The sequence below is a fragment of the Emydura macquarii genome, unplaced genomic scaffold, assembly GCF_026122565.2.
Source record: "Emydura macquarii macquarii isolate MOO-44397 ecotype Brisbane River unplaced genomic scaffold, CSIRO-AGI_Emac_v2 contig_2205, whole genome shotgun sequence".
Lineage (NCBI taxonomy): Eukaryota > Metazoa > Chordata > Testudines > Chelidae > Emydura > Emydura macquarii.
In genome coordinates, this window is record NW_027132342.1 from 3,133,137 (window position 1) to 3,149,319 (window position 16,183).

General features: G+C 36.8%; 1 protein-coding gene across 5 annotated transcripts in view; it reads left to right on the forward strand.

Moving 5' to 3' along the window:
• PLEKHA5 (pleckstrin homology domain containing A5) overlaps positions 1–16,183 on the forward strand; it is a 312,397-nt gene that overhangs the window by 159,078 nt on the left and 137,136 nt on the right. For all 5 annotated transcript variants that reach the window (XM_067559175.1, XM_067559171.1, XM_067559176.1 and 2 more), the window contains exons 4-6: positions 3,395–3,478; positions 4,439–4,559; positions 10,811–10,915. In XM_067559175.1, the coding sequence (XP_067415276.1) occupies positions 3,395–3,478; positions 4,439–4,559; positions 10,811–10,915 (310 nt within the window). The remainder of the gene's footprint in view (positions 1–3,394; positions 3,479–4,438; positions 4,560–10,810; positions 10,916–16,183) is intronic.

Consider the following 16,183-nt stretch of genomic DNA (forward strand, 5'->3'; position numbering starts at 1 on the left):
TTGTACGAAAGGGGAATTGTGACTAGGGCATGAGTATGAAATTGCAAAGATTAAGATCTAATGGTTTTAACATGAGCGTCAGCCAGGGGAATGTTAACATTTCTTTCAGGAATGGTCTAGTTATTACATAGTCCTGCCTTGAGCTCAGGGGATTGGGCTAGATGACCTTCTGAGGTGCCTTCCAGTCCTATACTTCTATGATTCTGTGATTATCTTGCTGAAATTAAGACTTTGGGGGGGTAGAGAGCAAGGTTTGTGAGATGAACAGTATTTTATATAGTTAAAATGTTAGTGTCTATAGCCGCAGGTTATGCTTAAAGTGGCATAAGCTTCCATTATGAACCAATTTTAAGATTTTTGTAACTTTCTGAAAGTTTCACTGGAAGGCTGACATTTTCCGGGTTTATCTGTGTAAGTGAACTTTTTTTGGAAAGTTGGTGCAATAATAGTGCAGTTTTGTTTTAAGGGTATTTCCCTTCTACAAAGAGAGGGATGGGTCTTTTATCAGTAAATATTTTTTAAAAATCTGGTAAATAAATATCGTAACAAAAATGAATGCTGTAATTTAAATATAACAAATAAAAAATAGAAATGAAGGGGAATATTGGCCAAGTTTTTCTAATGTTTACTCCAAATTTTTTTGAACTTGCCTAGACACAAACAATCTCTCTCTCTGAAAATGAAGAATCCCATTTCATATTGCAAAGCATTTGCTGTTGGATGTATGGCATTGATTATATATGTAAATGGTTCGAGATGTACTCATGACAGTTTGATATAAAAGACTTTGGAAGTATCTGAAGACTTTAGGGTGGGATCTTCTGTCACTTCAGTTCATAGGTTGTAGGTTTTCATACACCATTATAAATCCTTTTGACATTTTTCTGTATCAGATGCAACGGGAGTTCAATTTGAAAGACATACACACTTACTCTCTGGTTGCTTACGTGACCTTCTTGATTCTGATATGAGTGCTTTATAGAGATTAATGTACTTATCCTCTCAACGTCCCTATGAGGTAGGGAAGCACAACCACTATTTTGCAGATGGGGAATTTTGCAGAATAGAGAAATTAAGTGACTTGCCCAAGGTCACCCCGGATAGGAAGTCTGTGGTACAGTGGGTAGTGGAACCCAAAGATCCAGCCTCCCAGTCACAGCGCCTTAGCAACAAGACCATTGTTTCTCTTTGCTTTTGCCTAAGCAACTAAAAGTGTATACTCTGTTTCACACAGAACATGGAAGAAAACCATCTTGTGATGGTTTGTTGTTTTTGTGTTTTTGGCTCTTTGTGGTTACAAAGTCTGTCTTCAGAGCCTTGAAATCGTAAAACTTTAGATGAAGTCTGCTTCTGGTGAGAGAGAATTATGTCTAAGTTGGGATTCCATTTTAATGTTTTTATTTTAGCTTCATTTTATGTTTGTTGTGACATCTTGCAATATATTTCTGATTTTTAGCCTTGGGGCCCTCCACCTCTTTTCCTTGTTAGTTCAACTCCTTGCACTAAATGTGTATGAAAATACTACTTAAAGTTACTATGTGCAGAGGAAGGAAAGGGCCAGAATAGCACAGGGACATTTATCATCTTCTACTTCTAAGATAACCATGTTGAACTTAATGCATTCATTAATAGGAAGAGATGCTGATATAACTTGTTTTCTATAGTCAAGAAGCTAGGCATTCAGCCTGACCCTTTATGCTCTCATTTCGGCATCTCACAGGTCTGTAACTTTAACTAGAATTTCCTCCAATACACTATATTCAAAAAGCCCCATCCTAAGTCTCTGCTGCAACTCTTATTCTGTAACAGTAGGTTTTTACCCTCTTGCCCGAAGATGACTATGATAAAAAAATATTTCCAGTGTAGGAAATCTTGAAAAATTACCAACATGTTAAAGGGTTTGATGGGATTGACTTTTGCCTGAAACGTAACCCAATGGAAAAGGCAGCAGCAGCATTCCAAGGCATGCCCAATATACAAATGATTTTGACAATTTGCATCTTCTGGTAGGAGGGTAGAAAATCCAGTATTACGGAATGTTTCAAGCCATTTTCCACTTAAAGCCATAAGGAAGCTCTTGCGAGGATAAAATATCTAAACTAACTAAAGTTGCATTGGGATCACATGTACACATGATACTTTCATATGAAGCAGATACGCTTCTGGGAATACAGCATTTTTTTTTGTATAGGCAAAACAGATGTATTTATACTTATATGTTTCTGGTGTAATGACCAGATGAATCCTGTTCTTATGCTCATGGCATCCTTATTCAAAATAACTTCCTTTTGAAAGGTTACAGCCTTTCTTATGGACTTAGCTTATCCTTACTATCCTCCTCTTCCTTTAGCATTGACTTTAGTCTGCCAGTCGTGCACCAAAATCTTGGTACTGCTGGTGCAAGAACCTTCTGTTATAGAGCTCCTGCTATTTTGAACAGACTTCATATAGATGTTTGTCTCACTAACTCAGTGTCTTTTCAAATCTAACATTTTCCCTTGTCCCTTTTTAATTTCTCCCCTCCCTCCTTCTGTTATTAAATTACATGAAGGATCTTGAGATAGTTTGTTAAATACTTCATGCAAAATACCTTTGTGCCATAGTCTAGATGGCTATTCTAGATTTCAGTTTGAACTGTTTTAGTTGTGCACCAAATGTTAGTCATATGTCTTCCCTATAGTGATGAGAAGAATGTAGTACATCATTTCAAAATAATTGATTTTAACGTATTCTCTTGTTACATGAATTTATTGTGCCTAACTAATACTTATAACATTTGCATTCATTATGATGCCATAAACAATATTCAGGGGTAATATGACCATGAAATGTAATTTATTTGTGCTTGATTAAGTTAAAATGAAACAGGTTTATTTAACAGTAATTTTGTTTCTTTATTCTCATTTCTGGCTCTTATGAGTTCATAATGTTTCCTAACTTTATGAATATCATGTCATTTTACTTGGAAGTTTTTTATTTATTTTTTATTTACTTAAATTACCAAACTCCAGATTAGAAATAATTTTATCCCTAGAGCAGAATTAAAAACTCAAATATTTTATTTTCCTCGCTAGCTCTCAAATCTCTCTAAATTGTTAGAATGTTTACCATAAGGGTTTCAATCATATAAATAAAGCAAATTAGCATCTATTTTAACTATAAACTGGTTGTGTGGTTTCAACTGTAGTGTGGATAAGGACACAACATTCAACACCACATAAATGTTTTACATTGGTAGTTGCCAGGAGTTAAATTTCAGACATCACAGGGAACTCTTAATGAACTGTCCATTTACTTTCCCTGTCTTTGGAACCTACACTATATCCTTAAAAGAATTGTACAGAAAGCTACAAAATACGTAACTTTATAAATGCCATATCTCTCTTCTCCACAGTCATAATGAACGGAAAGTGACCTGCAAGCATCCAGTAACAGGACAGCCATCACAGGATAACTGTATTTTTGTTGTGAATGAACAGTAAGTGAAATGTGCTTTGCACAGTATAAAATACATGTATTCTTAATTCATAAATTTCACAGAGTTCCAATCATTAATATAGAAATTGTGATTTTTTTTTATAATCTAATTCTCCTGCACTCTGGTAATCCAAGACCAAAGCATAGTGAGATAATGAAAACAAACAAACAAACCAAAAAAAAAAAAACCTAGCACAAATGGGGCTTTCTGTGTTTCAATATAATGCTGTCACCATTATTTTACTGGTCACTTCAGTTATCCCATCCAATTTTCATGGAGAATAAACAGATTTTTAGCAGGATAGTCCAATAAGCTATCAAAAGGCACATTTTTAATGATCCATTTGAATTGCTCTGGAATATATTGGCATTCTGTATCTCCTATAGCAGTTAGTACCCCTTTCCCATTTAATGTTAATTGTTCCATTGCCCTGTCAAGAAGCTTCCTTAGCAGGTGGATAATAAATTTGTTCACTACTGTTTCATTACTCTTGCAGAATAAATTATAAATGACATGATTTCCTTTGACCTTCCTGAAGGTGTAGGGGAACCAAGAATTTATATGCAGTAGTAATTCCTGATCCCTGGTTATCAAATGGCTGAGCATTGTGCACCTAGTCAGATTACCAGACTGAACCTCAGTAATACTTAAAAATAATCTCATATTTTTACTAACATGAGATTGGTATGCAGTATTCTCTTACTAGTTGTGCTGGTGAGTTTGAATTAGTTTAAAACAACTTTAAGAATTTTCTATAGTAGAACTAAGTTTGGTTTTGCTATGCCATTTAATGGCCTTTTTAATACTTGTGGTGGTAATTTTCCCATGATATCTGAATTGCTTGCTTTCAAAATTGGAGAAGTAGGACACAGCTGCTATTAGATAACATCTTAGGGATGCTTTTTAATAGCAGTTTGCACACACAGCAGGTTCTAGTGTTATTGAATCTTCTGTTTTCAGGACGGCTGCAACTATGACATCTGAAGAAAAGAAGGAACGACCAGCAAACACAATAAGTGAAGCTTCCAACTCTAATTTGACATCAGATTATGTTGTCCATCCAATGAGCCCTGTGGGCAGAGTAAGTCATATCCAAAACTTATTTATTAGTGTACAATTATTCAATTACTCCATAAGATAGCAAACAGTTCTATAATTAAAGAGAAACTTTTGTAATTAACATTCTGTTTTATAAAAGACACAAAGCATATGTATATCTCAGGGCACTTGATGATCTGATTGGGTTTTTTTTGGAAGCTGAGGTGTCTGAAATAACTTATCACTAAAACTGTAACTTTTGTCACAGACTTCTTGGCTCTTATTACTTTCACGTTCTTAAACTGTCTTTGGTATTAGATGACTGATGTATATGAACAAATCTGTGTTTGAGTGGAAATATAGGTAAGTGTGCATGTAGACAATTGTACAACCCTTTGAAAGATTTGATCAAACAGCCTCATAGAAGAAGTATGGAAGTACAGCAATTAGTAAGAGATTTGTTGCCGCCCTTGACGGAGGTTATGGGAACAGACCAACAGATCATGTGGCAAAGATTACATTTTAACTAGCAACCACCAGTACTAGAATTTCATTGCAACTAGGGAAATGGTTCAGTAACCCATGAAATCATAAGCTATCTGTGTTTTTGTTTTGTTTTTTTTGAAGACTGCTCTTTTGGTTAAAGCACAGCACTGGAAGTGAGGGAGTTTGGATTCTATTCCCAGCCTTGCCTTACTTGTGGGATCTTGGATAATGCACCTTAATTATTTTGTGCCTCAGTTTCCCTATCTGTAACTGGAAAGTAATACTTCAGTGTGTCAGAGGTTATGAACCAGAAGGCATTAGAGATCCTTGGATAGAAGGTGATATATAACCACAAGTTTCTTTTCAGGAGAGGCCACTTACTACAAAACTGAAAATTTTCATTGGATTTTGCCATAATAGGTTGATAATCTTTAGAAAAATGTTAGAGACAGATGACACCTAGGTTAGTGATGAGATGAGCAGTGCCATCTGTCTTCTAGTCAACAGTTAACATTTCTTCTTGAGTATTTTTACTTTCTCAGTTGCAAAAAGAAAAACATTACTGTTAAATTAGGCACTGAAAGCCTGTACACAGCAAAGCAGTTCTCCAGCAAATGAATCAGATTTGCAATATAATATTTACTTTGAATTGTCAGTGTTTAACCGAGAGATAAATTTCAGCAAGTTTGGATTGAAACCCTGTTTGTTTTCTCTGTGAAAAAATAAATATTCTAGGATGGCCCATAAAATGAGACATTTTGAGCATGTTGGAAACTGCTGTTAAAGCAGCTTTTGTTTTAAATGGACACAGTTAAATAGGTCAGGCAAAAACCTGACCTACATTATTACCGTTATCTAATGATAAGACTTCCATATTCTAGAAAATGCCTTAATTTATACAGTGTTGCTGAGAAAATAGTAGCAGTGTTGTTAGTTTTTTTTTGTTTTTTGTTTTTTAAATGCTACTGTTAAGTGTGACCTTGCAATAGTTGCTAAGTCGCTGCAGGAGCAGCCTCCAAATTAAGCACAATAAAATCTTTCTCAGGACTCTGCTGATGACATCAGTGATGCTGTTGCAAAATGATTACAACAGAGCTGTGTTAAATTAATTATGTGAGGTGAAATGTGGATGAAGGGAAGGGGAAATATGTTAATTTCCACTTGGAAAGTAGTAAGGAAATTGGTTTAGGGTGTTTACAGACAAAATTAAAATAACTGTATTTGATTGATTGACAGTGTACTGGAAAGAAATGGAGATTGCCGCTGGCTATTTAATTATAGGCATTTGTCTAAATTCATCAGTTAGAGATTTTGACCTGTTTAACTAAATATGGGATTTATTGAGCTACTTTTTAGAGAAATCAGACTTCTGCTTTTATACTAAAAGCTGTGCTCATTATCCTTTGTTTCAATTACTAAATTAACTACTTATGATCGTGAATATGTTTAAAGTAGCTTTTGAATATGTTATCAAAAGTAAATGTGTTTGCAATATTGTAACTGAACTATGAAAAATGGTACAGAAGACAAGTGTCTGCAACATAGAAACCATAGTTGACACTAATCAGCCTTTTTTATGGCAATTTCAGAGGGTTCATGGGTTGAATGCATTTAAAAGACAACTGTTCCCTCTTGTGCTTAGAAGTGGCCCTGAGTGATAGTATTGAGGAACTTTAGCACAGCTATGAAGAGGTTTGCTATCACTTTTGATGTCTACCTCTGTCTATGAATAGAGAACTTGAGGTGCCAGGTCTGTCTAATCAACACTAGTCTCTCTCATAGGCTGTGATTAAAATAGTATTATAATGCATGAGAGAAAAAATAGTAGGAAGAGGAGTTATTTAGGCATTCCATAAACAAAGGAAAGAGAAAAAACTACATTTGGTTACCTCTAAAATAAGCAAAAATATTGGTGGCAATTTATTAAAGTTGTTTGTAAACGCAAACATTTTCAGGGATAACTAATGAAAATTGCTAATGGTTTTATCTAATTAGTTGTGGGAGATAATGAGGAATTTCATATTTCAGATGGAACCACTAAAGCTCAGCTGAGACAAAGAAATGTTTACAAGGCTCTGGGAGTACAATGTATTTGTAGCGTAACTGCCTTTTTTGAAAAAAAAAGTTGAAAATAGAATCTTCTACAAATACAGAGTAGAGTCTAAAGCCGCTAACCAGAGTCTGCTGCAAAAGATTAGGTGAGCTGAGTGAGACCAAGCAGCAAGGGTCTTGCTGAGACACTTGGTGAGACCTCCTTCTCTTGCTCCCTTCTTCCCTCCACCCAAAAAGAAGGCATTTAAAAAAAGTTGACACTTTGTTTCAGGTGACATGCAACATTTCTTTCATTTCCAGCCATCTCTTTTTTTAAAAAGGAAAGGAAATGAAGGACTAGATTCACAAGTAGATGGAGTTGCTGCCTCATTTGCAGCCTTTGTACCAGTGGTTAGGGCATTACTTATAATGTGGGAGACCCAAGTTTAATTCCCTTATCTGCCTGATGTGGGGCAGATATTATTTGTCTCTCACATTGCAGGAGAATGCCCTGTTCATTGGACTATAGAGTATTCTGGGCAGGTCGGTCTCCTTTTGAAGCTGTTCCACTGTGTATAAATAGTCACTGGAGCAGGAACTTTTCTCCAGGTGAATGCCAAAACCTCCAGTCTATAGAGTCATTCTCACTCTCTTGCTGACCAAGGGACTAATCAAGTATGTTATACAGAATGGAATAGCTTCAGAAGGAATGATTGAGGCTACCCTATTACTCAGCGATTGAGAGATTTTCTGGCTTTTTTGTGAATGACACTTAAGTCCCCTTGTGAAATTTTTTGACTGAAACTATTTGACAAACTTGTGTCTAATTTTCACATAGTTGTGTCAATCAAAACTGCATTTTGGACCAAATATAACTTATTTTGGTGAAAAATTTCACCCAGCTTCAGTAATCAGATATTTTTGGGACATAGGGAAATGTCTATGAAAACAATTACAAAAATCTATGAAAATAATCATAATTTGAATTATATTTGTCACAGTAACTTCCAAGTTTTAGAATTCTACTATATTGTTGTCAGACCTGATCTTTAACTTATTCCGTCATTTCTTTCTCTTTCCCTCTCCTTTTTGTATAATAAATCTTCTGAGCTTCCCAGTTTCACAAACCAAAATGTTGAACTTTAGAACAGTTTTGACTTTTGTTTTGCATTGTGTGTATTTTAAATTGCTTTAGCTTTTTTCCTAAACCAAGTTTTGTTCAGTTCCTTTACTTCCAAATTAACTTTAAAACAGCCTCATTACCTGTTCTTTTCATCTTGTGGGTTTGAGTCAAATCCCTTAATAAAGCTTTTTGGAATGTAAACCTTTTTGTTTGTTTGTTTTAATATTGTATGCTGTTGTTCACAGAATAATGTTCACAAAAGTTGCATATTGTTCTTTAGGTAAAATATACTATGCAGTGTTACATGTGCTATTATATTATAAAAAGTCCTTTTGAAATCTAATAAGTATCCTGTTCATTTCCACAAGGATGACACTACAAAATTGTTAATAGTTAACCATACATAATACCTACTTAACTTGAGATATTGCAGATCCCACAGTATTAGGCATCCACCCCAGTTTTGACAGTGGGATCCCTGTCGTGTGCTGGATTCACATTAGGAGCCCTGTCTGCCCCAGGCAGCCAACAGTGGAAAAATCACGGAAAAGTAATAGTGGACTTTATTATGGCAAATAATGTCTGTTATTACTTTTCCATAATGTTTCCATGGCTTGTCTGCAACTCAGTTGCAATTTTTTTTTTTTTTTTTTAAACAATTATCCCACAGTTAAAGTAGGGCCATATTAACAGATCTATGCTTTTTAAACTTGGTAGAGAAATATATTAATAGTATGCTTCCAGGAGAATACAAACAAATCAGAATTTCAGAAAAATGCTTAGTCTTCCTTTTGAATTTTGTATTAAAATTAAAAATCCTGTTTTTCCTCCCTCATCTCCTGTGTTGTCAGTGTTATTGTCTTAATATTGTCTACTTATGTGGAAAATTCTCTGTTTATAGGCAGAGCTGAAATGTAACAGTAACACAATGGGAACACTAAAGTATTTGTTTTTCTGAAAATTAATTCCCACTGAGATCTTGTTTGTTTATTATTGTGTTGACTCCTAGTCGGCAAGATACCTCTGTGCTCTATTGTTGTTCTATAACATCTAAGTGATGACTGTGCTCTCTCTGCTTATCTTATGCAATCCAGGAGCTGTCTTTTGCACGGGTTACTAAGATAGCCAAATTGTGTATCTGAGAGCAAAGCCATAATTGACCACGTTCAACATTTATGTTGGCTGTGTCATGTGTTTGTACATTTTTCAAATTTGTTTCCTTATAACTTGTGGAATTGTTTCTCTGGATTAGAGCCTTTGTAGGCCATAGGTCAGTATAGCAATCCAAATTTAGAAAGCATCTTCACAGAGCAACCCCAAATCCAGGCAATAATTTTTGGAACACAAGTTTGTAGAGACAAGAAGCAATAAGTGTTTTTCACATTTATAAGGATCTTTCATCTGAATATCTTACCACTCTTCACAAACATCAATTAAGGCATTAAAATGCCTCTTTGAGGTAGTGAAGTATCTCATCAATGTTACAGTTTGGTAAACTGAGGTGCAGAAATTACATGACTTGTCCAAAGTCAAGCAGTAAGTCTGTAGTAGAGCCCGGAACAGAACCTAGGATACTTCCCCTGCTCTTGATGAAAGGGAAACTTTCTGCGTCACTGGCCTATAAGCCATTCAATTTTGTGAAATTTAAGCTTTAATGTAAAAAATAGCCTTTGTTTGCAAAAAAGGTAACTTTCCAAATGAAAGCTAATTGTAAACCAGTGTAGAGTGGTATTTAAGTTATGGTGAACGACTCCAGTACATCTGCTATTGCTCATTGCTTTGAAGCAGAAGAAGAGTGAAAAAAACAAGACTCTGGTTAGTTTCATAGCTGCTGTTTAACTTCATTCTGTAGCTGCTTGGAAAAAACTATAAGCAGCATCAGAAATAGGTGCTGGAGTTACAGGGGAAGAACCACCAAAACATCTGTTAGAGCAAGTAGTAAAGATCCTTCTCCCTTTTGTAATGGCCAAGAGAAAGTGAACGGGAAGATTGTGAAGGGAGAACAGACAGAAACAAAAGCTATTTCACCAGAGGATGGTATGAAAAAATTTCAATCAGAAGCCAGAGATAGCTTCAAGGGTGCAATCTGGCCACTTTCCCAATGATTGGAGTTGTGCTGGGAACAGAAGAAAGCTGTTTTTCCCCCTCACCAAGGTGTTGCTCTGGACCATCTTTTCTTAATGATTGCCATCAATCATAGTTATAGTTTTCTTGCTACTACTTGTAATGTTTCGTAAGTTGTTTTTCAAGTCCTGTCTTAGAACAGCGTCAGCAGTATTTTTGTTTTTTAAAATTCTATTAAATATCTGAAAAAACTAGAATCCTGTAGCACCTTAAAGACTAACAAATTTCTGCCGGTATAAGCTTTTGTGGGCTGCAACCCACTTCGTCAGATGCATCATTAAATCTCTGTTTAAAATATTTTGATCCGGTTATGCTCTGGGTGTTCTTTCTCACTGCAAAAAATCTAGAGATCCTGGAGCCAGCAGAAGCTGTATGGCAATTATTGTACTCCTCTGTCTAAAAAGGAACAAAGCAATATGCTTCAATTCTCAAGGATAGAGAACAAAAATCTGAGGAAAGAAATGTATGATGATTTTCTAGTGTTAATGGACTCTGATGCTGCATTTTCTAACATGTTCAATTCCATTTAGACGTCACGATCTTCAAAGAAGATTCATAATTTTGGAAAGAGATCAAACTCAATAAAGAGGAATCCTAATGCACCAGTCATCAGGCGGGGGTGGCTTTACAAGCAGGTATTCATAATTTTTCCTTGTTTATTATTCTACAAAGGATAATAGCTTATGTGAAATCTAATGCTAGAAACATTGGAGTGAAGGTGGCACACTCTTTTGGTGTAATGTGTGTTGCCTTTCGTTAACTCCTATCACCTACTAAGTAGCATACACTCGGAACACAAATAAAGGCAGCCAGCAAGTGCAGAATAATGGTTTACTTTCTGTATTCCTTTGGCAAGCACAAAAGGAGAAAGGTACAATGCTTATAACTTCAGGGACCTGCTACGACTGAAAGATTGGGGATGGGTGTCTGTTTGGCAAATACATATTGGGGATGAAAGACTAAGTTAATGAATATAACTTTGCTGGGAAGATGGGGCAAGAGAGTGGCCAAATGTTTTGCTATTTATTATTCTGGAATGGCTACTTGGAAATATTTTTGGCTTGAACTTCCATAATATATATATATATATATTAGGAGTGTGTGTTTTGAGCTGTGCTTTTTAGTCACTAATGTATGCTAAGGGAAAGATTGTTAAAGGCATAAATAACAATTAGGCACCCAACTCCCTTTGAAAGTCAATGGCTTAACTGCCACTTCTACTTCTGAAAATCTCCCTTTAACTGGTTGTGCTTTCTTGCAATCAACTATTTAGGATTATTAGACCTTAGTGCCAGGAACACCTTTTCTGTGGTAGTACAGTGCCTAGTATGTTGTGGGTGTTACTGGAAAAAAAACAAAAACATGAGTTTTTTTCTGTTTAGGTGAAAATGGTGGGGGTGAGTTATGTATATATTGGACCCACAATTGTCAGGCACAGTCCAGGGAGCAGATGTCCTAAAGTAGTTTTTCCTCCCCCTTTTTAGGGAGATAATTTAAAAACATTGATCAGTTAACTACATCTAGCGCTGGCTGATCTTCACTTGGGGTGGCAGTGGGTTTTCCCCCCCCCCATATTTAGATTATCTTCTCCTGACCCATGCTTTTATACAGCTAAAGGACCATCAGGTTGGGTTATGTGGGCTTTCCTTTCTGGCTACTTTATGGCTTGAAGAGAAGCTGCTTTGGAATTTTTGTTGTAATTTCACTTCTTAATTTATGTCCAGTTTAACATCTTAGTTGGAAAAAAAAATTGGACTGAAAAATTTTTTTATTGGCATGAATAGGTCTAAACCCCTTACAAAATGTCCCAACCAGTGAATGCATTCTATACTAAGAGATAAAAATAACTAATAAGAAAGTACTTGTCTTTTTTGCATCATGAACAAAATTGTTGATTGAAATCTAATAAATGAGATGGTCCGTTATCCTAATTAAAATCCATGAAGACAACAATTTTGTACACGTAGCAGACAGCATAATTTGGCCAGCAAAGTTCTTATTGTTGGTGCTGGGTAAGAAGGAAAAAAAGCCATTTGGATTAAATTCCGGTTTGAATTAGGAAGGGTGGCAGAGAAACATCTTTTTTCTGCTGCACTTTAGCCCACTAACGTGTGATTTATTTCTCTAGCTAGTGTAATGGGAGGCAGGGGAGTTTTAGCAATTTTCTGTGTAACTATTACACTCCCCTTCTTCTGTGCAGACCAGAGCTCTGTCTTTTTATGACTTTTCAAAAATTATTAGAGTTAATCAGAGCTGTTGTATGTAAAACCCTGATGAGTGGATGCTAATAGTTTCCAGTCAATTTCAAACAGTGTACCATCTGCTTTGTTACTAAAATAAACATTTAATGCACACAACACTGTAAATTGTATAAAATATTGTAAATAATATTTGGAATGCCATGAATACTTCTAAAGAAAAGTTAATAGCCAGTAAATGTACTGTGTTCCATATATAGACTTCCATCTTTTGTTTCTGTTACAAATATTCACTCACTTCTATCTAAGGTAGAGATGTTGGGACCTAGCCCTTACAGCAGATACAATTCTTGGTTCTGCATCAATCAGCTGCTGAGTATACAGGGTTGTTCTTAACTTCTTTATTAAAATACCTACTTTTTTAATAGCAGATATCTGCCTTTGATGCTCTGTAACTTCACAGTTTGAGCTATGTGCTGCTAATTTGCATATTTAAATTTTTCTTTAAAATGTTTCCTTCAGAAGTGTGTTTGAAGAAGATCTTCACACTTGGGCCACAAGTCATTGTGTGTTCACATTCCAGGAAGGAGACATGTAATCATTTGAGACCCACAAGTACAAACAATTCAGATTATTAAAAAATGTTATGCAAGGATGCAAATCTTCATCAGCAGGATGTTCAACTAGATGACCTAATAGGTAGTCTATCAAGAGACTGGAATCTGTTTAAAAAGGAAGGGTGTATATGGGTGTGCAAACATACATATTATGTGCAAATATAGGATTTGATTTTCATAAAGTAAAGCCTTGTGGCTTCTGTGCACATTTTCATGTCTATAATTGTTGTGCACAATTACTGCAATTGCATGTTCAACATAGGTCTAAACCATTTGTGTGCAAATGCCAATTTTCCACAATTGCTGTAAATACATGGACAAACATAAGTGTTAAAATGTGTGTTAACCCGCCTCATTTTTTTGAAAATTAAGCCCTTTGTGTACTTGTGTTAATATCCCATCCATCTTTTGTCAGATATTTTGATGGCAGAGGAGCTACTTCTCACCCCATCTATCTCAGATGAACTCTTTAGTGTTTTAGTATGCATATATTTATATATCAATCCAGTTAACAGTGGCTTCAAAATTTCATTGATATTATATCAGTATGCATTTTTTATTGCATATTTGTCATTGTCCTATTTTTAATTTACTAGCTGCTTCTTTAGTTAATTACTGAATCTTGAGTTCTTACATCTGGCTTTTCAAGAGTACTGCTTTTGTGTTGATTATAGAAGGCAGCACCAAAGAATTTAGAGTCATGTGAATGGTTGTCAGCATTTGGGTACCCTGCTTAGGAGGAGATTGGATATGTGGTGAAATAATTCAGTGTGAATCCTATATTTAAATATCTTCCGGATGGGTCCTTAGAATACTAAGTGTTCAACCACTTCCACTCCCCTCCACTTAATTCCTTCTACGCACTTAGACTTGGCAGTCTTTTCTCTTAAAGCTCATTAATGTCCAGTGGAACACACACACAGAGGTAGTATCAAAAAGTGAAGTTAAAATATATATAATAAATATAACTAGTCAAATAGGGACATGTAATCAAATAGTTGGTGGGAAAATTTGCTAAAATTTGCAATAAATTCCTGGATGAGCTTTTATTCAGCGGTATACATTAGGTCAGAACCAACTATATAGAATATTCTTAAATTGAGCCCTGGCTAACTCCATTAATAAAGGAAAATCATGCATAATATGTTTGAATTTCACTGCTATGAGGGGGTAAATATTTAACAAGGTGATTCAAAGAATAGTGCATCCAGATGTGGTCTAACTATACTGTAATCTCTCTCTCGTTTGCTTCCTTCACATTCCTCTACATAATACTCACTACTTCGCATATATGTCCACCATAGGATGTGTACTCACCTGTGCACTCTCGACTGGAGGTTGCAAAAGCAGTGTCTGTGGGGCTGTGCCTGTGCAGAGCAGTGCCTCATGCTCTCAGGCAAGGTCATATAAGGAGATGTGGACTCACTGCTTCTCCAGTCCCTTCTCAACCACTTGTGGCTTGAGGTTTCTGCTGCTTTCATCTACTTTTCTGTATTCCCTTGTTTTATTTATGGAGTTAGTTTTTATTTTACTTAGTTATTTTCTTAGTGGTAGCACAACTTGGGCTTGGAGAGTTCCTACCCCTCCCTCCAGCTTTTTGCCTTCCCCATTGTGGCCTATGGTACTCTTCCATTTATGTCTAAGACCCCAGGGTTCACGCCCAGCCAAACCTGCCACAGGTCTTTTCCCCATAGTGATAGGCAGTCTAGCTGTCTCGAGTGTCTCAGAGAAACTCATGTCCCATTGTCATGTACAATCCACACAAGTTTAAAGGCAGGTCCTGCAAAGATACAGAGGCTAGACTGAAGCTCCTCTTAATAGGAAGCTCCTTAGCTGCAACAGGATCTGTTGTATCTGTCCCCTCCCCAGCTCTCCCAGTACATCGGCCTCAGTGTCTCAGGTCATGCTTGCAACTTTGGGAGCTCCAAGGTTAATTCTGGAAATGAAGCTCTCTAAAAGAGATTCTAAAAAGAGGGGTAAATCTACCAGAGATTCTAAAAAGAGGGGCAAGTCAGCTCCAAGACCTTGTGTCTCAATGTGTACAACCAATACTCCAACTGACATGAGTACCAAACCTTTGGTACTGCTTAAGAAGTCCTGATTGGAGAGGCCTTCAGTTAAGCAGCATCAAAAGGCTCCTACCTTGGTACCTCTTGACATCGAGGTGCATCTAAAACCAGGAAATCTAAGACTGCCTCAAGAGCTCCAGTACTGTCATCTTCTCGGAGCCACAGAGATCACCCAGATGGATGCCTAGCCGCCTTTCCGATACCATCTTGCGCTGGAAATCAGCGCTCCAAGTACAGACATTATCTATTGGTGTCTCCAGTGCCACATGCGGCATACCCAGTCGTTCATCAATTCCCATTCTAGACCCTGATAACTGCTTCAGGCTCCTACTGCTCATTCTTCTAGCAGCCTCCAGATTCCCTTCCTGTGAGGACCTCATCTTGGAGTCTCCTCTCCCAAGGGACATTGTAAGAGCCCTTTCCCAATACTGTTTTGGCAGCTGGTGACCAAGCCCTTTCCCACCAAATTGGGATCTGATCCACTGCCTCTGGTATTGGCACTGATTCAATACAGGGTCCTGTCTCAGCACCATACCACCACACTCCTATAGGGACATACCCTGAGGAGGGTTTTCCAGAGCTCAGCAGATGCTCTAGTTTCCCTGAGCATGAATATCCTTAGGTGTCCTTCCTCTGTCAGCTCCACAGTAGGCCTACTGGAGCCCCTGGATGCATTATGGCAACCAATTTTGTAGGGTACTAGCTTTAAGAAACACCCAAAAAAACCTGCTGATACGACAACTGCCAGCTCCCCAAAATCACTTACCATTACCATGTGTTCCCTCAGTACCTGAGGAGACTGAAGAGAAGTGAGACCCACTGAACAAAGAAGGGTCGCTCCCTTTGGCCGAATCCTCCTCCCTGCTGAGGCAGTAGTACCATCACTGTTTTCTTATGCAGATGACTTTAGGGTCTTCCTGGACTTTGTGAAACATCTAGCAGAATCCCTCCAGTTTAAGGTCGCCCTACCTATCCATGAGGTGCCTTTATCACCAGCATGTACTCTGTGGTAGACATCT